A 24,893-nucleotide genomic window follows, 5' to 3' on the forward strand; every position below is an offset into this window, starting at 1 on the left:
TATTTTTTTCCACCGACCGGTTTCAAAGCTAAACAAGCTTCTTTCTCAAGATATTTTTAAGTAATGAATTATTTCCTATTTTATTTTATCAGTATGCTGTCAACTAAATTAATAAATCAAGTCTTTTTGTCTTGAAAGGATGGTAATATGAGATGGATACGTTCGAAACTAGACAAGAGTGGGCTAAAAGAAATATTGTTTTTTTAATTATTTATTATTGTTTTCTTATTATGAAACGCTTTATTAATTTCTGAGATTTCTAATTTTAATATTTGATTTTCAACATGAAGAATTTTTAAATTCAGTGTCTTTATTGAAAGTATTCTTATTTTCTATTAGATGGATTGCAGATTCAGAAAAAAATATTATTATTTAGGCACCTTTGTTCTTTTTCTATAATATTAAAGTTTCATTTAGTTTTTCCAATGAAGATTGAATCGCAATCATTACAATTTAATTAATATATGCCAATTTATTATATTTATGAACTTTGTCTTTGTAATTTTTTACCAATGTTCACAAATTATTAGTTTTGTAGAATGCAGGTTTAATGTTAGATGGTAGGGAATTAGATCATTCTTTAGAAAAATTGACATTTATAAAAAGAATCCTCCTTCGTTGTTTAGTTGGGTTTGCTTTATTTATTGTGGGAGTATAATATAAATATTTATTTATAAGTTTGCGTTGTTGCTTTAAATTCTATATTTTATCAATTAAGTTCTCATTATGTTCATTATTATTAGCAATCTGTTTTATTGTATTAAGTTCTTTTTTAAAATGAGTATCATCAAGTGGAACGTTAATTAACCTATGTATCATTGAATGGAATGCGGAATGTTTACTTTTTTTTAGTTTAGTTTTTTTTTCTTCATTTATGCCTTTTACCATAACATAATTAGTAAAAACAGTAACGGAAACCAGAGAAGAAATATAACTAAATGAACTATTATATCTTTAAAACAATAAAACCATAAAAAGCAATGATAAAACGAGATAAAATCTTTTTCTACGGCCGCGAGAGCGTTTGGAACATCTCCCCAGGTCCCGTATTACAATGGAAATTTAAGAGAGTTATCTGCAATTTTCTTTGTAGTTTTTTTTCCGTGTTAAAAATTGTACGTTCATCCAACTATTTTTAAAACATTTTGAATTGATTATATATTACTAAAGAAGATACTTAATTTCTGTACCTCAGAGGCAGACGGATGCAAATCCTAACGTCAAATGTATAAAAATAGCCTAAAGAATCTCTTTCTCTCTTTAAAAGTGTTTTCTAATAATTTAGAACATTAATTTGTATTTTCAGTATCTTAATACATTGGTTCTTTCATTTTAAAACGAACATTTCTTCAAAATCAATGGACATGATCATAAACTAGATACGAAAATCGAAATCTCGTTTCATCCAATTCTGGATTTGCATCCGTCTGCCTCCGGGTACAGATTTTTTTACACATTTACGCGCACATAAAATTAGATTTTTAATAACAATCAAATATAACTATAACTTCCTATTGTATTCGGGACTGAGAAAGTTCAGTGCTACGGGAAATTGGAAATGAAAAATGTTTTCTTGCTTGCGGTAAAAAATAGAGCATTAAATTGTACTGCAAAATTTCTTGAAAATGTATGAAAAAATCATTAAAAATATATTTTTTTAAAACAAACTACTTTGAACGACGTATCTAGTTCTTCCGAATCAACCGACGAGTGTTGTGAAAGATTCCTGGTTTACGGGAGTCCACTTCACCGGCAAAACTCGTCGAAGAGAACTTGAGACGTCACACGCGGAGTAATTTAAAAGTTACAGAACTTTGAAAAAAACCGTATCGCTGATAATATAAATATGTTAATAACATAAACAAATAAATATTTGTGGCTTAGTTTGAAAGTCCATCAACAAATAAAAAAAATATAGTAATACCACTGAACTTCCTCATTATTAATAGAACAACGGAAAGTAATTTTGTTGTTATCTATGATTCATTCAAATTTCATAACATCTTAATTTTCTTTACTACATTTTACCAATAAATTAATTAAATCACTCGAGGACAAGCAGTGTCAATATAATACTTGGTTTTTAAAACGTTTTTGATTGCAGACGAAATCAAATTAGTTTTATGATACGCCTATCCTATTTAATAATTCACAAATCAAAATATAGATTCTACGTAGGTATGAATTCACGATATTAATTTATAAGCGTTTTGTCTCTTCTTTGGCAATGGTGCCATCTTTATTCAGATGCAATAATTCGTGTGGGATTATCAGAACGGCATGGCATAGAGAACGTTGGTATTATTAATAATATATATACATGTTATTAAATCTACAGATTAAAAGACATGATGTATGGTATAGCTTATTTTCTATAATATGACTTGGCGTAGACGAATTTTCGCTGCTCGGTTTTTACCAAGAATGTTCAAATCAATGGGATATTGTGAAACTTTGGTATTAATGCCAGATAATTTTTGATTTTAAAAAAAATATATATTTTAAACCCTCACGGATTCCATTCATTTTCCATTTTTTTTTCTTTTTTAAATTCATATTCTTCTGTTCATGATAATATTTTTAACTGAGGAAGATATGAATTAATATGTACGTGTCCTGGTTCATATACAGGACAAAGCGGGAGAGCAATTAAATATAGACTTAAAGAACATCTAGCTTCACATAATAACGAAATATCAAACTATGCATCACATTAAAATGAGTTGAAACATAATTTTGACGAATCAAAAGGACATACAAATTTTACATGTAGGTCATAAAGGTCAAAAGTTAGATAGATTAGAAATTTTAGAAATAAATAGGATAAAAAATAATAGCGATAGAATTTTAACAAATCAGCAGATAGAATTTAAAAACCCACCCTTATTAGCCCCCTTAGTTAGACCCTGTACATTGTAATAAAACAATAAATGTTTTTCATGAAATAGAATCCTCTCTTACAGTCCACCGCCAACACATGTTTCAATAATTTAAGTCGCTTAAGATAATAGTTAGTTTCATATAAATTATCCTTACACTGTATAATATTTACCAGTCTAAAGATGCCCATTAGAGGGTGAAAGCGCTAATTGGTCAAACAAACAAGTGGAAGCGTACCACTACTACTACTACTACTACTACTACTACTACTACTACTACTACTACTACTACTACTACTACTACTACTACTACTACTACTACTACTACTACTACTACTACTACTACTACTACTACTACTACTACTACTACTACTACTACTACTACTACTACTACTACTACTACTACTACTACTACCATCACGCCATTTCCCCGTAGGGGTAGGCAGTGAGAATGGACCGCCACACACGTCTATCCTGGCATACATTCCTAGCTTCTTCCACATTCATACATCTTGTCATACATGCCCTTCGGTTCTGTCTGCTTTTGACATGACCAGACTTAAGATTTTGGTTTATCTGATCATGCCACGTCTTCCTTGGTCGCCCTCGTCTAACGTTACCGTTCATTTTCGCCATATATACTTGTTTTACCATGCTTTCGTCGTCCATTCGTTCTACGTGACCGAACCATCTCAGAGACCTTTTCTTAATCTTATCAATTATACTTGACTTAGATTTACTCTTTCGCCTGATTTCATCATTTTTAACCCTGTCATACATTGATTTCCCACACATTCGTCTAAGAGATCGCATTTCAACCACGTTCACTCGGCTTTCATCCTTTCTCTGCCAGTTCCATGTTTCCCTTCTATACATAAGTGTTGAGACTAAAACTCCGTTGTGCACTGCCAGTTTAGCTTCGATTGACATATTCTTATTAGCCATTACTGTGCTTAGTGCTCCGTTCGTTTTGTTGCCCGCATTCACTCTCCTTTCAACATCTTTTTCTACTCTTCCATCTCTTGAAAATATGTTTTCCAGATACACAAATTCTGCTACTTGTTCGAGACATTCGTTGTTTACATTTATTATGCTGTCAGTAAGTAACCTCACTATCCCTTTCAAATTTCCTACCAAGAATTTTTAATTAATAACTTATATGTAAATATAGGTTACATCATAACAATGGAATTCCATCAAAAATTGTCAATAAATAATTTAAATCAAATAAGTTTATAATATTGTTCTGATATTCTCGTATTGTGTCCATGTTTACTACAATTCTTTTCAAGTTTTAGTTTTTTATCTACAATTACATCAGTGGCTAATTTATCGAAAAAAAAGACTTTTAGTTGAAAGAATTCAGCTATATTTAATTCTTTAGTTTGTTTAAAAAGTTCTTTAGCTGTTGTTAGATAAGGGAGGTCGCACACTAACTTTAATAATTTATTTTGCTGTCTTTGTAGTCTACTTATGTCATTTTGATTTCCTGTTCCCCATAAAAGTTACGTATAACATATTTTAGTATGTATCAAAATGTATTGCAACAGAGAGGGAAAACATTTTTGAGAAGGGAATATGTAATGCTGGGCATTAACAGGTCTCATGACCTGTCATTGGCTGGTTTTGGTGTTGCAAGCGGCTAAAATGCAGCGTGTGAGTGCGTGCCCATAAACGTATTATAATATCTTAGTAAAATATCACCATCGTTTTTCTATCTGCGCCCAGTGATACAAAAGGCAGCATTGGTTCTTCGATTTCTGGATATAGATCATTTTTGTTGCATCCACCCTAGCAAGAATCAAACCTAGGACCTCAAGCGTAGTAGGTGAACACTCTAACCACTATATTACAAGGCGGACTTATCTTCACTAAATTTCCTTTTTCGGGTTTTTTACCTGAGAGTAGCCATCTAGTTGAAAATACTCGTCCAGAGTTCCTGTTCGACAAAAGAAATATAAATGTTTAAATATAGACAGAATAATTGATATTTCACGGTGTACGTATTGTGTGTAAATATATATTGTTTTATGATAATCTTTACTCACTGTTATGACAATATGTCAAAAACCCTGTACAGAACTATTCATATATTCATTTATTTCCTACTCGGATAAAATTCCCCAATATGTTGAGAAATTATTGTAGAGGTCCAAAGAAGTTTACGTTATTTTTCTTGTATTTCATTTTTTTTTTTTATTTCACGTTAAATACTTTGTGATATAAACATAGTTATTTAAGTGCACGCTTGGTTTGATATTTAAAACGTTATTTTATTTGTGCCTCAGCTTGTTGCAGGCTGAAGTAATTAGTATATTGGTAAAAGGCAAAGTAAAAGAGAGGATGTCCGCCATTTTAACATTTTGACGGTTCATTTCCCGCGTTTATGATGTTAGTAAATTCCTCGCGTCATATTATATTAACAGACCCAAACAAAAACCCCGATATGTATTTGAACGCACCTCTCATCTTATTAATCAGTGGCTCTTAAAGCTGCTACAATTGCATTTGACTATCCTATTTTCCGCATCGTGTATTTTCACGGGTTTCTCGAAATTCCCGGAATGTCAGGTTTTCGGGACATTTGGCTAATTTCTCGTGACGTCAGCAATGTCAATGTCGAAATGAAACAACGGTTTTATTACGGCCGCGGTATTCCTAAGAATAAATCCTATGAGCCGAGAATTCCTTGTGTTAAAATTGGGCTTTTAACACGTCACTTAAAAAGCCATTACAAGGTGTTTGGTTTAATTCTTGAAAATCAGCTACCTGGCAACACTCCACGATCTACAAACGAGAATTGATACCTGCTTATTTTTTCTCATTTTTTATCTCTTTTATTTATAGATTTTTATACATGTTATGTATTTTACAGATTAAAATATTTTGTTGCATAAGTAACACGCAACTCACGCAGCAATCACGAGAATGCTACACTTTTATTACCAAGTCTTTGTCAATATAGAGGGTGTTCTTGAAACCCTGTCACATCCGAAACTACGATGATCAGTATGAGCAAGAAGACGTATTGGCACATTAAAATAAATTTTTAATGCAAATATTTTTTTTTAAAATAAAATATCAAAAAATGAAAATGGTTGCTCGGTGGAAGCGTATCGCAGCTAGAAAGAACGAGTCTTAATTTATTTTTAAATAAATTAAGGGGCATATAAAATATATCAATAGATGAATAAAAAGCATTATAGTTTGAGCAAGAACAATAGAGGAAATAGTGTTGTGCATAGTTAGTGCTACAGACTGGCAGATGGAATAAATACCTATTTATTGTCACGCGAAAGGGGACATTAAGGTTAAAAGAGTCTACTTTATTATTTAATAATTTATATAAAAAGCATAATTCAGATATAGTGCGTCTATTTTCGAGGGTAAAAATCCATTTTATTTAGCAGATTGGCTGTAAGTGCAAAGCGTTTCATTTTTTTTATAATTTAGGTATTTAAAAAATTTTCGTTAAACATTTTCAATCCTTTCAATGTTTGTAATGTATTATATACCTCAATGATCAATTATAATGTTCGTCTATCAGATAGCTATTCTAAACATCCTACGAATAAAACTGACATTTTGCCAATGCACACCATCACTAAACATTACTTGTTGAAACATTTCAAATTCAATTTTAATATTAATAAACGATTTTAAGTAGACTCAAATCAGTGTTTGATTTTCATATTAAAATTATAATATGGAGTTCTACAAATATATAAAGTTCACACATAAATCAATTATATTAGATTTCAAGTGACCATTACGATACTTTTTTTCTCATTATCTCTAAATTTGTTGTTTAAAAAAGGCTTAGTAAAAAACTGGACGATTATTATAAGGTGTATTCGGCGCAAAGCGCCTGCCATTGTCATTATAGGCAACTAGAAGAACACAATTTTCAGGAGCTTTGAGTGTTTTATTGATTTATGTCCGTATTCAAAGGCAGAATACCTTGAAGGTGGGGACAGCTTTCCTCGCCTTGAGTTTCGTCTCTTGAATACGGACATTAATCTTACATGAAATATTGACAAAATAACTTAATACTTGTAAAGTTTTACAATTTATTCTAACTTTCATGAGCACAGTGCTTCTATAGAAGTTCGTTTTTTTAATTGATTTATTTGATGTGTAACACGAGGAAAATCGACAATAGAATCTGAACGTAAAACGTGTTGAAATAAAAATACCCAGTAATTAGAATAAAAGGTAGCAATACTCTCTGAACTTTCTTGCAGTCACAGGAAAGACGTCGATATCCGAAGAGATACGGTTGAGTAAAAACATCGCTATAAATTATATTAAAAATTATATATTACATCTATCAGTTATACAGGGTGTTCTTTAAACCCTGTCACATCCGAAACCACGATGATTAGTATGGGCAAGAAGACATGTTAGCATATTAAAAAAATATTTAGAATGAAGAAAATTTAAAAAAATAAAATATTTAAAAAAACAAATGGTTGCTGACTTCTGCAGGGGAGAAGCGGGGGGGCGTGGCCGCGTGCTTGACAGTGTATCAGACTCCCCCCCCCCCCTCCCCCCTTCTAGTTTCTCCCCTGCAGAAGCAGGCAACCAATTGTTTTTTTTGATATTTTATTTTTGTAAAAAATATTTGCATTAAAAAAATATTTTAATGTGCCAATATGTCTTCTTGCTCATACTGATCATCGTGGTTTCGGATGTGACAGGGTTTAAAAAACACCCTGTATATCCATTATCGATTTTTTTTACTCACATTCTCATCGCCGTTTATAAAATATAAAAAATGCCAAAAAATAAAACGTATTTATGTACATTAAAAATACATTATTTTGGATTAATTAACGATAATAATAGTCTCCTATGTATTTGTCGGGTTCGTGGTGTGATGGTCAGTGCGTTTTCCTACCATTCAAGAGGTCTCGGGTTTGATTCCCGATATGGTAGACATGAAACATTTATTTGAAAGAGAGTTTTGATGATGAAAGTAGGTTAAATGCTGTCGAAATGCGATCCCTCGGACAAATGTGTGGTAAAACGATGTACGATAGGTGCACAAATGTCGAGATCCGTGAAATGTGTAAAGCTGAGACAACCATTATCGACAGAATCAAGAAAGGGATGCTGCGTTGGTTTGGACATGTTGAGCGAATGGACAGCAAAAGAACGGCTAAAAGGATCTACGATGCGAGTGTTCATGGATGCAGAAAACGAGGAAGACCGAGAAAGACATGGCACGATCAAGTCCATCAAATACTTTAATATGGACATGTCAAAAGTAGGAATAATCGGCGTGCGTGCATGAGAAGATGAATGAATCTAGAGGAAGCGAGGTCTGTATGCAAAGATAGAGTGATATGGCGTTTTATCCTCTCTGCCTACCCCTACGGGGAAACGCCATGATGGTTTGTTGTTGTTGTTGTTTTCACACTAGAATATATAATGGTCCCTGGACTGGTACCTGAAGCGTAAGACTGATCATTTTACTATCATGTAACAAAAAAATGAACAAGATACGCTGCGATTGGTGTACCAATGCAGTGCCCTATGCACCATTAGATGCGGAAAGGAAATGATGTAGATATATTAATCATTAAAAAGTTATTGAACTTGGTTCTAGGTAGCTTCTTGCTGCGTGTGTTGTATGTAGATATTTATATGTAAGTATTTTGTGAGTATAAGTAATGTGTGTGAATATAAGTGAGTTTGGTTTATGTAATGTAAGTACATATGATAATATTATTTTTTTATTTTTTTATTTGCTTTTATTCAGGAAACATACAGTACAATTACAAAGTTTAATATTTTACACAATTAGACTTAATTCTAATGGACCAATAAAGTTTCCATATTAAAAAGCAATTATATGTAAGGTTAATTATGAAAGTATAAAAAAGAGAAGGAAAAAGAAAAACATAAATGAAAGTTGTTTAAAAATGAAAATTTAAGTGAAAAAAATATATTTTAAAGTTTGTAGTTTGTAGTGAGTATTTATAAATGGAAATAATATTAAAAATGAAGAAAATTTGTAAGAGTAATTAAAAATTAAGAATAGAAATAAAGAATGAAAAACATGCTCAGATGTAAAAATAAAATAAAATAGTAATAACATTTTTTTTAAAAAAAGGAAAAACATAAATATACGCATAATTATTTTAAGGGATTCAAAGAAACGATGAGAAGAATCTTTAAGTGAAATATAAGACAGTAAATTTAGGTCAATTTAAAAAACATCTTCAAAATTAATGACACATTATGTTTTCCTATTTTCGAGGAATATTGAAAGCGCAGGGGTGAAGCATTTAGGAATCATATTTAATTAATTTAAGTTATTTTGTTTACTATATATTATATCGTAGATAGGTTTACGCTTATTAGTACGAACACACAATATTTATGAAAAAAAAAATAGTAATAAATTAATCACTATTTTGAATATCATAAACTTTTCTGCTCACGCATTTTAAAATACACATTACTCATGATATTCACAACCACAATACAATACTTGACCACATAACCGAGTATCGCACGCAACTACACTGGCTCAGTATCAGGCATAGAAGAAACATTCACATTCTATCACTTTTTCACAATATTTTAAATAATCCCACTTCGCCTGTTTATCTGAGAGAGCTCATCCAACCTCTTGCACAACACGGACTATCTCTTCGTTCTAGTAACGAGAGAACCCTTTTAATACCCTGTCATCGCTCTAATTTTCTTGCCTCCTCTTTCACAGTAGTAGCCGCTTGATTGTGGAATAATCTACCCACTAATGTTAGAGACTCCCCTTCTTCATTTACATTTAAGTCAAGATTGAAATGTCACTATCTAAATATTTCAATTGTTCCTTTATCATTCTTCTTTCCTTCCCATCCCCTCTCCTTTCTTCATAGTATAGTGTTATTTTTTTAAATATATTTTTATTTTGTTAATCTTTGTTTTTAATTTTTGTATAAAATTGTAAGATTCAATATGTCCATGTATTTATAATTTTCTCAAACTGAACGGTTTGGGTAGGTAGGAAGAAATTGCCTTAAGGCAATATGCCCGCCCTTATATGTATATATATTGTATATGTATAAAAAGTGTCAAATAAAAATACACGAAACTCAAAAAATATTTATGTATTAATCTAAATTTCGCTCAACGAAGTATGGCAAAAAGTCTCTGGAAAATGTTGGCCATTCCTAATTTAATAATCTGTCCGATGAACTAAAAAACTAAAAGTCGAATAGCAAATCTAAAACTGTTGCAAATTAAAAATATTGCTTAAATATTTTTGATAGTGATAGTTATTAACATCATTTATGAAAATAGTATATAACATTAATATTAGTGTATATATGTTTCTAATATTATATTTTCTTACTATTTCGGATTGTATTAACTGATATTACATATTGTCACAAAAATGTTTTCTTTTTATGTACCGTCCTAAATTAGTTTTTTTATAACTAATATAATATATAAAGTATTATATCTTGTTCATTATCATATATTTTATTAATAATTTAAAAAAATCTTTTTTTAATCCAGTCTTTAACCAATCTTTCAATGTTTTCGTTTTTTCCACTCCTAGCTTTAAACATTGTCGGTGCAATTCATTTTTTTTAATATATTACCAATTCGTTCTGAATTTATTTCGAAGAATCAGCCCTTCTTGAAATGGCGTGGCATGTTTTGCAATCAAACGACTCACAGGCATGGTTATTTTGGCTATTTAATTGCATAAACTTCGTAATTTTGACATTTAACTGTCAGAAATTGCACACCGAAGATCTTATAACGTTAACGCGAATAAAATTATACTCGTAGTTTGACCTCGTCTGCACAAATATGTCAATTTCCCTCTACTTATTATTACATACATTTATCTATCGTTATACAATGTCTGTTCTGACGTGTAGCGACATATTTATCAACCTCGACTTAAGTATTACATTTCTTTAACTTGTTTACACGTTGTATTTAATAATCTTTTGTCCGCTTTGAGAAGTAGGGAGTTCGATTTCCATGAAAGTCGCCATAAAGTATTTATTTCTAAAGTATTTGTTTACCACAACATTTTATAGCTTTATTTAACTTAGTATCGTGATGTTTGCTATTTTGAATGCACATTTCGTACCTTTAGGACGAAATCGACTTAACTCAAAAAAGCTTAAAATGGGTTAAGATCATAAAACGACTTCAATAAACACTGTCCATCTTTCTGCATTTAAAAAACGACAAAACCGTTACATCGGTCTCTTTGTTACTCAGAGAATCACAGAATTAAATTCCGTGTCAGTACGGAAGCGACGCAATTGGTGTTGTGTTTACATTGCTGTGTGAAGGACGCAACGCAAACAAACATATAGTGACCGAAGGCAGGTTGAGTCGATTTTATTCTAATACAAATGGAATGTTTACTTTATTTTTTAATATTAAAACGACCAATTTAGCTTTGCGATTGTTTCGTTCCGACTTACCGATAATCTTAGTGACTTATTTAAGTTAATGTCATTTTATTATTTAAACTATCGATAATCTTAATGACTTATTTACGTTTATGTCATTTCATAAATAAATAAAAAAATGTGTGATCTGACCTAATAAAAATTATGCCATTATCTTATTCATCAAAGTGGTTTTGTTTGTTTTTTTTTCAATCTAATAATGGCTCATTAAATAAATGTCTTATTTAAACATAAAATTATTTATTTTCACTATGCTTTTTTATGGATTCATAGTTGAAAGCCTTCGGTATAATCTTTAAATCAAAATTTGGTGCTTACTTCGAAGAATACGAAACAATCGACGAAAGAATACGGAGGTGTCACAATTTACATTCTTCTTTTGCATTTTCCCAAAAAGTTGCTTTTTTAGTTGAGTCGTTTTCGTCCTAAAGGTGCGCTATGTGGTAGTGTTTTTTATTGAAAATAGTTTTAAACACGTCAAACAGTTTATTATAATGTCACAAAATAGTTGTAAAATTACTCTGCCGTAATGTTATGATTTACGACATTGGCCCTTATAGACCCAAGCCACAGATATATCTATGCTTGTCATATCAAAAGTAAATGTAAAAGGTTCGATAATTCAAGCGAACTTTAGTGCTAAAAAAAATTATACAAATTCATATATTATTAAATGGAGTTATCATATTTAGATTAATATCTTCAACAAATTTACAGAGCACGCCTATAATAATTACGTAAAATATCTTTCATTTTATCTTTTTTATATATTTTTTTAATCTAATTTTTAATGTAATTTTAAGTGATTCAGTTGTTTATAGTTGAATTCATCGACGATTTAATTTTTTGAAAGCACTCATCTATCAAAACTTAAACATGCTTAAAAGTAAAAAATTGCCGCCGAAAAGTCGAATGCAAAATGTGGTTGCACATACAAACTATACATACATACTGTGGAGGCGGCGCATCCCTTGAATATTTGAAAATAAGAAGTGTATTTTATTATTGAAAATTATGCATTTGAAAAAAACATCTAAAAATATTCCTAAAACTATCGCAGAAAATGTTCGAGCGCACGCAATTTACAATTATTTCAAACAATATTTTCGGTATACATACCTAAATACGTACGCGTATTTTCTACATCAAGAAACCTTGGCCTTGATAGTATTCGTTTGATACGCTGGAATCTGCTACTACTACTACTACTACTCTTCATTTTGAATCCAGCCTTATTACAAATGACAGAATTTCCGCGCACGCGCATTAAAGTTCATAGCGTTGTCGTTTTGTTCTACTAGACTCACGGCGATAAGAGCATCCAACTTGAGTAATGCAAAGAAAAAACGACTTAAATAACGTATAGCACAAAGTTTTAAATGCAGTGTTGTTGAAATTTAATATAAACTTTAGAACAACTTGAGTTTTAGGTACTGTCCGAATGAACTGCTTCACAGCTAGACGCACCTGCTCCTGTGCTCCGTTAATTTATGTATCATAAACTATTAATTATTATTCGACTTGTCAAATCAACCATATCAAGCTCAAGATGTCAGGTCGAAATAGACGGGGAACTAACGGAAGAATTTGCAGTATCCTAGGGATTAAAACAGGGAGACGGCCTGGCCCCATCTCTTTTTTATATTGTGCTCAAACATGTCATAAGAAGAACTCTCATAGACACAAGCTCCAATATTTGTTATCAGAGTAGCCAACTTGTTGGATATGCGGATGATATCAACATTGTCGGGAGATCAATAACAGCCATTATGAGGTGTCTGATCCCTTGGAAACAGCTGCGCGAGATGTAGGACTGCAAATTAATGTTGAGAAAACAAAATGATTACACAGAGCAGAAACCCATCGCACGGAACAAGAGGCTGTGTCCAATACACAGATAATTGCTCCTTCAAAGTGATCGAGTAATTTACCTACCTGGGCTCCAGTATGACAGAGAACAATGAGGATCCAGCAGAAATCAGAAAAAGAATCACAGCAGCTAAAAAAACATACTTTTCTCTGCTGCCAGTGTTTAAATCACGTAACGTCCACAGAAAAACCAAGATTACCAGGTACACAACAATTATACGTACTGTATTGGCATATGAATGTGAAGCTCTTACACTGACAGTAAAGATGGCTGAGATGCTGGACACTTTTGAACAAAAAGTACTCGGAAGAATCTGCGGACCAGTGAAAGTGAATAATCAGTGGCGCATTTGGCATAACGAAAAACTGTACGACATATACCAGCATCTTGGCACATATGAAGTTGCTCAGATTAAGATGGGCCGGACAAGTACAGCAAATGCCTGATTCACGTGTTCCTAAAGGATTAATGAGCGGACACCCGGGTGGAAGGAGATCAGTGAGAAGACCCCGGCTGAGATGGAAGGATAAAGTGAGAAAGGATGCAGCGCAGTTCTTCCAGGTGGCAAATTAGAAAACGGTGGCTGAGGACAGACAGAGTTGGAGGCAAAAGTTGCAGGAAGCAAAAGCTCGATATGGACTGTAGCGCCATCGGAGAGAGAGAGAGAGATTATAATGGAAAACTTACATAGGATCATTTTCACAGTATAATACCTCAAGCGCACTTTACAAAAGTTATTCTTTGCTATATTTATTTTAATTAGGTATCTACATAGATAATGTGGATGCGGCGCATCCTTTGAAACTATTTCATATGTATTTTACAAAAAAAAAACCATTACAAATACGAAATAAAATCTACAAATATGTACCTATTCCTAAAATTCTCACTGAGAACGTTCGGGTGTACGCGATTCAACTAATATTTTCAGTATACGTACATACCTAGCTACTAGCTACGTATGCGTATTTCCTATACCAACGTACGTTCTGAATATCTAGGTATCTTGTCCTTGATAGTATTAGTTGTGTACGCGGGATGCTGCTTGTCGAGTTGCGTGTAGTTCCTATAGTAAACGTTCGAATTTTTGCGCACGCGCTTTAGGTTCATAGTTTTAGATTTATATTATTGACATTTGGCCTAAATCTAAGAACGGCTATCTCGGGTCTTGTTTTAGGTGTTGTAATGTTTATTTCCTTTTCTCACCTACTGTGATGTAATTCACCGCTGTAATTGGGCCTCCTGGCCTGTTGTAGTGCAAAAATATTTTTTTTTTTTTTTTAACTTACATAGTCGTGGAAAATGGTTATTGCCGGTTTTTTAAATTTAAGTTACAGTGTAACCTTATTTTCTATATGAATTATATGTAAAAACTGTTGTTTTTCCCAAATAAATAAATATCTACTAACAGTACAACCTGAATTTTTGGCAGCATCCCAAATGATAAAAGTCACCGCACGCGCCTGCTACTTATACAGGGTGTTCTTTGAACCCTGTCACATCCGAAACCACGATGATCAGTATGAGCAAGAAGACATATTGGCACATTAAAATATTTTTTTAGAACGAATAAAATTTTACAAAATAAAATATTTAAAAAAACAAATGGTTGCTAAATTCTGCAGGAGAGAAACGAGGAGGGGGGATGGGGGAGGGGAGAGTTTGACACACCGTTAACCACGCGTCCGCGCCCCCCTCGCTTCTCCCCTGCAGAAGTAAGCAACCATTTGGTAATTCAAATAGATCAAGTCAAAGAAGGAATCGTGTGTTAGAAATACCACATTGTAAAACGAGGCTCGCACAGAGACATGCATATTTTATAGGCCCAAAAATTTTTAATTCTTTTTTTACTGATAATATTTCATTGATTCCAAACTTTCAAAATTTTTTTTCTTTTAAAAAACATGCTCTATCCTGGAGATATGAACTCTTTTTTTCTATGATTTATTTTGTTGCCCTTATAAGGAATATTTTTGTGCTTTTTTAAAATATTTTTTATTTCCTTTTTTAATTACTATAAAAACAAAATACCATATTATCTTTTACAGAATATTATATTTTTTTCTTTCTAACTGTCCATTGTTTATTATAGGAGCAAAAATTCATTAATATTTTCTTGTTTACCTACCCACGAACAGGCCATGCCTTTGTGGGATTTTTTGTTTACTATTTTACTATTAATATGTATTATGTTTATTGTAAGAAAACAGAAAAATTTTAATGAAAAAATTTTAAAAAATAAAAAATTGTTCTTTTTAATATTTTATTTTTACAAATTTTCTTCGTTCTAAATATTTTTTTTAATATGCCAATATGTCTTCTTGCCCATACTTATCATCGTGGTTTCAGATGTGACAAGGTTTAAAGAACACCCTGTATCTATCACACCCACTTAAATAAAAGCATGATTTTTGTCAGCATCCCTACTGATAGTATTAACCGCACGCGCCTGATGTAAACGCACATAGGAATACTGCCGTATTGTATTATAACTATTATCTTTTCCGTCGTGTAGTTTCCCCGTGTTGTGGGAAATTCCTTGACTACCGTCTCTCTTCGGCACCGGTCTCTCTTGGCACGGAGAGGCCGCTTGGCACGGCGTCAACGCCGAATATATTCTGAAATCCATACGGCAATATATATTATGGAGACGCCAGGCTTGAACCGTAACCTTTTCAGATTGTAAACAACGCTGCGCGCTGGACTGATACAAAACATGGCTGCATTGTCGGATCATCATTTACAATTTACAACGCACCGTCTGGGATATTAATTAGCTGCGAAGAATGTTGGAAAAACTCCTCTCACCAAAATAATTCGTTTTGATTCAAACAATCAAGCGCTTACTAGACCTATACTTGTGTACTGTCAAATTTCTGATTAGATTAGAACTTTAAAGTAAATTTTAACTATTTTTTTCTTCCCAATATTACACTTTCACTTGAACGAACATTTTTTTATTTATATCCCTACAGAGATGAGGTAGAATTTTTTCAAATTCAAGATTCAGGATTATGGATATTCGAGCGTTTACAGGGCTTATGACCTGTCATTGGCTGGGTTAAGTGGCCACTTTATGTAGGTACTACAACATTCCCCATTACGCTTATTTAGCGAATATCCACACCAAGTAACATTTTTGGTTTTTGTATATATGCTACGAATCAAGAACCCATCCACAAGCGAGTTGGAAGCGCCATCTATGCATTGATAATGAAGTTAAGTATTTAATCAGCAGATTACTTTATTTTATGTAGTAAAAAAAAAAAAAAATGAACGAACATAATGCAGACTAATTAATTAGTTAATTTATCTAACTTGGATTTGATACCTACACGATAAAAGAAAACTCAGACGGAATTTAGTGGTTTTTTATATATATTTTTATTTGTCTGGTCTTGTCGTCTGGTTTGACTTTGTGAGGAATGAAGTAATAAGAGAACGGAAGCAGCAAACTCCGGTAACAACTATCATCAAACGGAGGCGATACGGTTGGCTTGGCCATGTGCTGCGGATGCCTCCTGAGAGCTTTAACCGCGCTTGCGGGGCATCAGGTTCTCGACGCCAAGCTCTCGACGTCAACAAGGCATCTCGACGTCCTGGACGTCCACTGCTGACAATTCATGTCAGAACTACGGGACGCGAACCTGACTTGGGAGGATGCACATGAGCTGGCAACCGACAGAGATGCTTGGAGGATCTTTGTGGACACCATATGCTCCGACTGGGGAGCGGACATAGAATAATGAAATATACTATTCATTGAAAAAATAAGCACAGTAGCCGGCATTAAATAAAGTACATCGTACTTAAGAAAGAGACTGCCGGCGTAATCGGAAAACTGTGGATTTGCAGGACGCCGTCTTTGTCGTACATGCATACAAATACCGAACTCCTGCGATAGAGACGACACTCTACAAAGTCGGCAGTCTCATTCTTAAGCCCGATGTATTTTATTTACTGCCGGGTTACTGTAAGTACAGTGTAGTTACGTATTTCATTTACAACCTTCCAGTTGTTGTGAAAGAAGAGTTTGATACACTTAAAGACAATTACGAATCAATACAAACTCCTCTTAAATGACAATTACGAATCAATACAAACTCCTTTAGACTGTTTAAAACTCCAGTTCGACATTCAAAATATTATACAATGGAGTAAACGAAACAAATTGTTCTTCTATGTCTCTAAATGTTTTGTCATATCGTACCCTGCTCTGTATCTCAGGGAGTATGGATATTACCCGTGGCTTTTCCCGACTGACTTCTTACTAGGAATGCTGGGCTACTCGTACCAATCATTATTGGTAAGAAGGGATATTCATTTGGGTGATCACTTTTTTCAACTCATTGGTGGTCGCATACATAATTCCGATATTCTGAATGAATTCGGTCTATTTGTCCCTGACATCTTCGACAAAGGCAACACAGGTTGTTCTACCGACCACGATGCAGAACCAAGCTGCCAATGGTTATGCCGGTAAGTATAGCAATCGTGTTATTCAATCGTATCGCCTAGAATGTCGATATATTTCATGACAGTGGGATTTCTCTTACGAAGGCAATTTCGAAATTGTAATATGTATGTCCATTTTACATGACTTTTTTTTTCTCTTTTCTGTTAAATAAATCTGTAATAAATGTAACTAAAAAATCAATAAATGAAATGAAATAAATAACTATATCAAATATTTGGGAGTAGTCATTGACCAACATCCTCGCTGGAAATCTCATATAGATACAACAACTGATAGATTAAGAAAACTTATTTATGTATTTTACAACCCAAGAAATGTGTTAGACCTCAGCACTCTTCGTTTGGTGTATTTCGCACTTTTTCAATCAGTGGCAACATATGGCATAATAGGATGGGGTGGTTGTGTTCAGACCATCTACAGACCGCTCATGATAACCCAAAAAACATACTAAAAATAATATTTAAATATCCTCCTACCTTTTCATCGGATTTATTGTTTAAAGAGGCCAAAGTCCTTTCAATTAGACAAATCTATTATAGGTCATGTCTGATCAACTTTTGGATCACAAGTAGTAAACAAAAAACACAACAGGAAATAATAACAAGATATTCCTCAAAAGTAAATTACTACGTTACAAAAAGTATAACAACTTTGGCTAAGAGACATTTCTCTGTGGTAGGTCCAAGAATTATTAATTTACTAGATCAGGTAACAAAGGAATCTGAGTCATTTTCGAAATTCAAATCTGGTTTGAGTAACTGGTTTGCTCGAACGGGAAAGGATTTCTGCGATCAAATGTGGGCTAACTGGTAAATGATTAATATGTATTTATAAATGTAAAATGTAATAATGTATAAAGTATCAATGATGTGTATAAACTTAATATATATGTATAAAATATAATACAAATACGTATGTGCGAATAAATATGTATATATGTGTGTGAATGTAGTTATGAATGCATTACAAGTGCCCCGACTCAACACAGATTTTCTAGCGAGTCGGAGCAAGTTCACAGACATGGGTCGTTCCTGATTGTGTCGCTATAAACTGTTTCTCTGTCCCTAACAAATGTATGTATAATATAATTAATAAATAAACTACAAAATGAGAGTTACAGCGGTTTGGGCTCTGCACGGCAGAATAATCCGATTCTGTGCTAAAACCATAATTTATTGATATTATACCAACAGTCCAATACCCGCAAAACCCCTAATATTCTAATACCATATGCCCCTGACATCTCAGCAGAGCTAAGGAAGTGATTTTGAGACTTACAAATAGGGTGTTTTCAGTTACGCGAGGAATGGGACTGCGGTAAGGAGGGCCCTCTGGAGGTAGACACGTGCCCCCACGACGTGGCCACCCTACTCAAGGAATTCCTCAGAGACCTTCCCGACCCGCTGTTGTGTCGGGACCTCTACCAAGCATTCCTGCAAACGCAAAGTGAGTCTAAAATCTGCCCGCCATCTTCCTAGCTTTATGTAATTTATTTATCTTTATATATATAATTCTTCTGTACGTGTGATGTCACCGATCTCCTCCTAAACGGCCTAACCGATTTACGTGCAAGATCCAGAGAAATATAGATTTTTGCGCTGTGCGTCTTCGTAGATATTAAAATCTTTAATCGAATATGTAAAAAAAAGTTAGGAGCATAAATGTTTTATTCATCGATCTACCGGGGTTGCATTAAAGGAGAATGCATTTGCAAAAAAATGGAAAGATGTTGTTTTTTTGTGTATAAAAAAAGTTTGTTTTTGAATGTTTACAAACAGCATTTATTTTTTGTGAATCTCAAACAGATTCTTTCCTCAAATTCCTTGTAATTTCTACCCATTTATTTATTTTTATTAGATTTTTGGTAACACTAAAATAATATTAAATTCAATACATTTAAAAAAATCGTATTCCTACATAAGTACACCACTTTGTTGGTGAGACGACCGGAGTTTGACGTTTGCAAAAAGAATGCCATATTTGAAAAAATATTTATTTTATGTTTTGGAATTCAACCATAAACAGTACCTACTTTAATTAAATATTTTTTGAATATCAACAATTTTTAGTTTTGGAATTTAATCGCAAACAAGTACCTAGATGAAAAGTATTTTTCCAAGATGATAGCAGGCAAGCCAACGTTCGGGCAGGACAACATCTGTCGGGTCCGCTAGTTTATTTATATATGTACAATGTTTGTATATTTTTTGTTATATAGAATAATCACTGAGTTGTCCCGTGCCGAGGGAAACCTTTTTACAATAAGTGAAACATGCCTTAAATTAGTTATTTAACATAGTTAATATAATAAGAAAATAAAAACGTAATTAACCTAATTATATCGTAAACATAATAAGCAATATAAACTAAAATAATCCTAAAAAACATAACAAATTTATATAGACTTGTAGGCAAAATTTCATATTCAGGACACAAATTTTTACCTATTTGGCTTGATCCACTCATCGATCCGTGCGCAACCTACCTTCATTATCCATTTCTCAATATCAATTTTATATTGTGAGTACTTACTAATCGTCCTTATGGACAATGGAAGTAGATTGTACATTTTAACCTAGTAGTAGGCTAATCCTCTTTGACCGAAGGTTGTATTCTTTTTTTATTGTTTTTGCAGCATCAGGGTGGAGACTCTTGTATTTGTGAAATGAGTTATGGAAGGTAGATAATAATGTTTGTGTGCGTACAGTAACAGAGCTTTTACATAAAGTTGTTTTACAGATGTTACATTAAGATTTACGAATATACCGAGGGAGCTCGTTCTGATTAGGACTCTTAAAATATTGTTTATTAAAGCTTTTTGTGCAATGATTATTTTTTTGATCAATGTGTCATTTGTACATCCCCATCCAATTATTCCATATTCCAAAACTGATTGACTTATTGCGTAATATATTTTTACAAGTTCTTTTAGGCTAATTATATTTCTTATAGTTTTAAGAAAGTAAATTTATTTTTAACAAGTTTAATGCAATTACTATTTAGTTTTTTTTTACCTCCCAGCTCCTTGCCTGAACGGCGACGACACGCTTTGCCCAATAATTCATGTATGAATGAATGATATTTCAGAAATAAGGAACAGACGGTTGCAACAAGAAGCACTCCAACTCTTAGTATTACTTCTTCCCTCTGCCCATCAGGATACCCTGAAGGCTCTCCTTTTCTTCCTCGGGGAGGTAGCCGATAATTGTGATGACAAACAAGAACCTTCCGGTAAGAACTTCATATAAATAAACACAATTTGATTTAAATGTGAATTAAGTATTAAGGAAGTTTGAAGCTACCTGGAGTGGTATTTCGAATCTTTTCTACCCCCTAGAAAGTAGTTAATTTGGGGAATTTTATTTTTTTAATGTGATGACACTTTGCTTGTATAATGGCCACACTTATTTATTTCTTCCACACCCCCGCGAGAAGATTCGGAATAGCACCCCCGGGTGCAGAAAGGGGGATGATGATGACGATGATGATGACGATGATTTTTTAAACTTAACTTTCTTGTTATTTTTAGCTTCAACCCACTTTTTTAAAAACATTGTAAACTTCCACCTTCATTTGTTTATAATATGAAAACTTGTTTAGCCCCTACATGTCTAATGAAGTTGGTCACAACGAAGCCTGTGGGAACCACAGGACGTGGTTAAAACTAAAATATATGTTTCCTTCTAAATAAATTGAAATTATGGTTTTACAAAAATATATTATCTTTAAATACGGAAAAGACAAAAATCATCCCATTTTTTATTAACAAAACAAATTTAGATTCAGTAGTAAAAATAATTATTTACCAAAGGAATTCTAACAAAACTAACTGCGATCTTACATGTTCAGTACTTGATACAACAGATAAAATTAAATACGTATCTTGGTGTATACATAGACCAAAACTTAAAATGGAAAGACAATATTAATGAACTAGTTAAACGAATTAGAAAATGGACATACATATTTATTAGATTAAGGAATATGTTTTAAATCAATTTTAAAAATAGCTTATTACTCAATTGTACAATATTTGTTACAATATGGTATTTTAGGATGGGGTGGTGCATATGCCAATATATTAAACCCTCTTAAAATAGTACAAAGATTAATTATTAAAGTAATTCTAAAGAAACCCTTAACATTCAATACGGAAAGTCTAAATAAAATATATAAGGTTCATACAGTAGACACTCTTTATAAAATAAATTATATTATACAAATTTATAAAGAAGAAAAAATAAAAGAATTTGAAATGAATAAGTCACTCAGATACCAACATAATATTAAAATTCCTAAATTCCACACAAGTCATGGTCAAAATAGCTTTGTCTTCAAAGGTGTAAAAAATTATAACAATCTTCCCAATGAATTAAAAACTATTAAAAATAATAAATCAATAAATAAACTTAAAGTTAATCTGAAGAAATTTTTTGAACACGTGTAAAAACAACATTAAAGTTTAATCAGTATGAATGTATTATTGTTTTATGTTTTTTCATAATATATCCTATATTTTTCTTTTTCATGTGCTCATATTTAAAATTAATAAAACTCCTATAAATAGACAATTAAAACAGTGTAAGTTACTCTCCAAGGACAAGAGTTCGTCTCTTTTTTTGGAGAGTTGCAGTGATAACATTTACTACACGTGTAAAAGTAGATTTGTTTAGAATTTTACAAAAACATGAACTTTTTATAAAATTAATTAATAAAAAAATAAAAATTTAAAAAATCTTCGAATTAAGATGTTTTTTTTTCCCTTCCAATTAAAGAATTATTTAAAATTCCCATGTGGTTTTTTTTCCATGTTTTTGTACCACTTGATATTTACAATGATTTATATTTTTTAATTCTTTTACAGGAGAATATGTAACTGGAAACAAAATGGACACAAATAATTTGGCCACAGTGTTTGCTCCGAATATTCTCCACTGCATCAAACCCGGAAGTGCGGGGAAAGAAATGAGGTAATCAATATAAATAATTACAACGTATGACACCGAAACAATTCTGACTTTCGCATTCAAAAACACTCATGCTCACACCACAAACTAGTAGAATTACAAGATCCGCAACACAAAGACAACTCAAACAAACACAAACTCATAACGAGTTTGTATTATGCAATCAAAATCTTTAGTCAGATGCTGTGGTGCAGTTTGTTAGTCAGCCAACTGTGAAACTGGCGTCGCAAGTTAAAAATTCCCTCCAATTACAGGAAAAAATCCAAGAAGGATTTTTACTAGTCTTGGTCTTGTGGTGTATTTTTTGTTACTTCCTTCCACATTCTCTCTTTCCCGCCTTCTGAAAAGCCTTTTCAATTATTTTTTTTAAACATGGTTCCTTTTTCTATTACGATGGTAAGTCACGATAAAATATTTAATAAGACTGTTAAAAAATGGATGATGGAGGTAGAGGCAATTTTGCAGGTTAGGTAAACGTTTGCTCCCTTATCCAAAGTACAGTTTTTTTGCAAATGTGCAATGCATATAACGTCTTTAATCTATTAATTTAGTCCCACTTCTTCAGACTACACATGCTGCAAGCAAAAAACACATTTATTTTAATGTACATTAGGTTGAATTTGGAGACCATAAATATCGGTTAGGCGGAAAGTAGACGAGCCTCAAACGTTAAGAGAAAACATACTCATAGACAGTGCTTCTATAAAATTTATTGCATTGGTTGCAAAAGTTAGAATATTGTCTTATTTGACTTCATCACTACTGAATCGGCTCAAGGCATACCGGTTGCGGAGCATTGATTTTAACGAATAAATTGTCGACAGAAAAGAGATAAAACACATGTTTCTAATAAGTCCCGTTAATAACGTCCGCTTTTATATCGCGAAAACGGGTCCTTGTTGACGATCCTTTCATTTATACAAGCCCATACAAAACTGTACATTACAAAAACGGTTGTTAACAAAAGTTCTGTAAAAACGGGTACACACCCGTTTCGAAAACGGTTAACAAAGGTTCTGAAAAAACGGGTACACATTCGTTGCAAAAACGGTTGTAACAACGGGCCTAATGCGTTTTTCTGAGAAATTGTATTTCCTTTGGAATACAGCATAAGTCAGTGAGTGGTCAGTAGTACAGTATTTTACATTTGTTTGAACAAAACACTCAAAAACCATGTAAAAATAAAATATTGATTTACAAAAAAATGTTCTACCCAAAATTACTGATTTATGAAGTTTTTATTGTCTCCTGAAAACTTGTCATTTAGTAACTTATGTTGTATTCAAATTTAGACAGCGATCTTTAAAACAGTATTCTTATGTTGATATAAAATAATAATTTAAAACTAACCAATGTTTTTTATATTTCCAGTGCAGAAAGAGCAGAAGACAGAATAGACGTGATCAACGTAATTCGGTCCCTCATCGAGCTCAGGGACAACATGTTTACGGCTGACGCTGAACTCCGACACGAGGCCTGTCTGCAGTTGGCCACCACACAACCTGCCGTACTGGACGCCTTACTTGGGAGACTCCTGGCTACCACCATGAGGAACAACGAGTGAGTCCATGAATCTCATGATCAATTTTCCGGAATGATTACACAACTTTTTAAAAGCCTTAATATTCGACAGGACCTAGAACAGGGCCACGGATATTAGCAAGAAGCTCCTATCTGTATCCATAGAGTGGGAGAAAGGAACAAGATCGCCTACATAACCATTTTCTACCAAATTTTCTTTTCCAATATATAGTTATAAATGTAACTGCTCAGTTGACCATGGGGATTTGAGCCTCAGCAATAATTCCTTAATGGTTATCTGAGGATCTGACTTGACCAGAGATTTTAAAATGTCATCATCAAACTTTTAAAGCCATCATTTTTGGATGTCGACAGGCTGATGGAAGGTGGTCAGAGTGGAGGAGCAGATAGTGACAGCCAGGGCAGTCCCCCTTCACAACGCCGTGTGTGGAGTAGAGAGGAGTGCCTTCACCAGACTGCAGCTATGGGAGGGCCTAATGTTGGCATGACCTTCAGGTACAAACGCAATTCCAAAAACATACGAAAATCATCTTTAATCATTTGTTGAAACTTTACTTTATTTAGCTACAGTAGAAGTGGAATCTACAGGTTCTTCATACTCAATGATAATCATCATAGCCGTTATATATGGCGCAATATTTATGTTACTTTCTTTTCTTCTTACTCTTGCACTGCGAATTGCTGTGTATTCAATGCACAAGCAAA

General features: G+C 32.9%; 1 protein-coding gene across 1 annotated transcript in view; it reads left to right on the plus strand.

The window, feature by feature from the left end:
* Window positions 1-24,893, plus strand: part of LOC148276983 (uncharacterized) — a gene marked incomplete at its 5' end in the record, with an annotated part of 48,974 nt that overhangs the window by 14,912 nt on the left and 9,169 nt on the right. The window contains 5 exons of the mRNA XM_088233487.1: window positions 18,975-19,125; window positions 20,767-20,910; window positions 22,544-22,649; window positions 24,018-24,206; window positions 24,543-24,683. Of these exons, the coding sequence (XP_088089613.1) occupies window positions 18,975-19,125; window positions 20,767-20,910; window positions 22,544-22,649; window positions 24,018-24,206; window positions 24,543-24,683 (731 nt within the window). The remainder of the gene's footprint in view (window positions 1-18,974; window positions 19,126-20,766; window positions 20,911-22,543; window positions 22,650-24,017; window positions 24,207-24,542; window positions 24,684-24,893) is intronic.

The sequence above is a fragment of the Micrasema longulum genome, unplaced genomic scaffold, assembly GCF_059751315.1.
Source record: "Micrasema longulum isolate JH-2025_06_02 unplaced genomic scaffold, ASM5975131v1 h1tg001112l, whole genome shotgun sequence".
In the NCBI taxonomy this organism is placed as follows: domain Eukaryota; kingdom Metazoa; phylum Arthropoda; class Insecta; order Trichoptera; family Brachycentridae; genus Micrasema; species Micrasema longulum.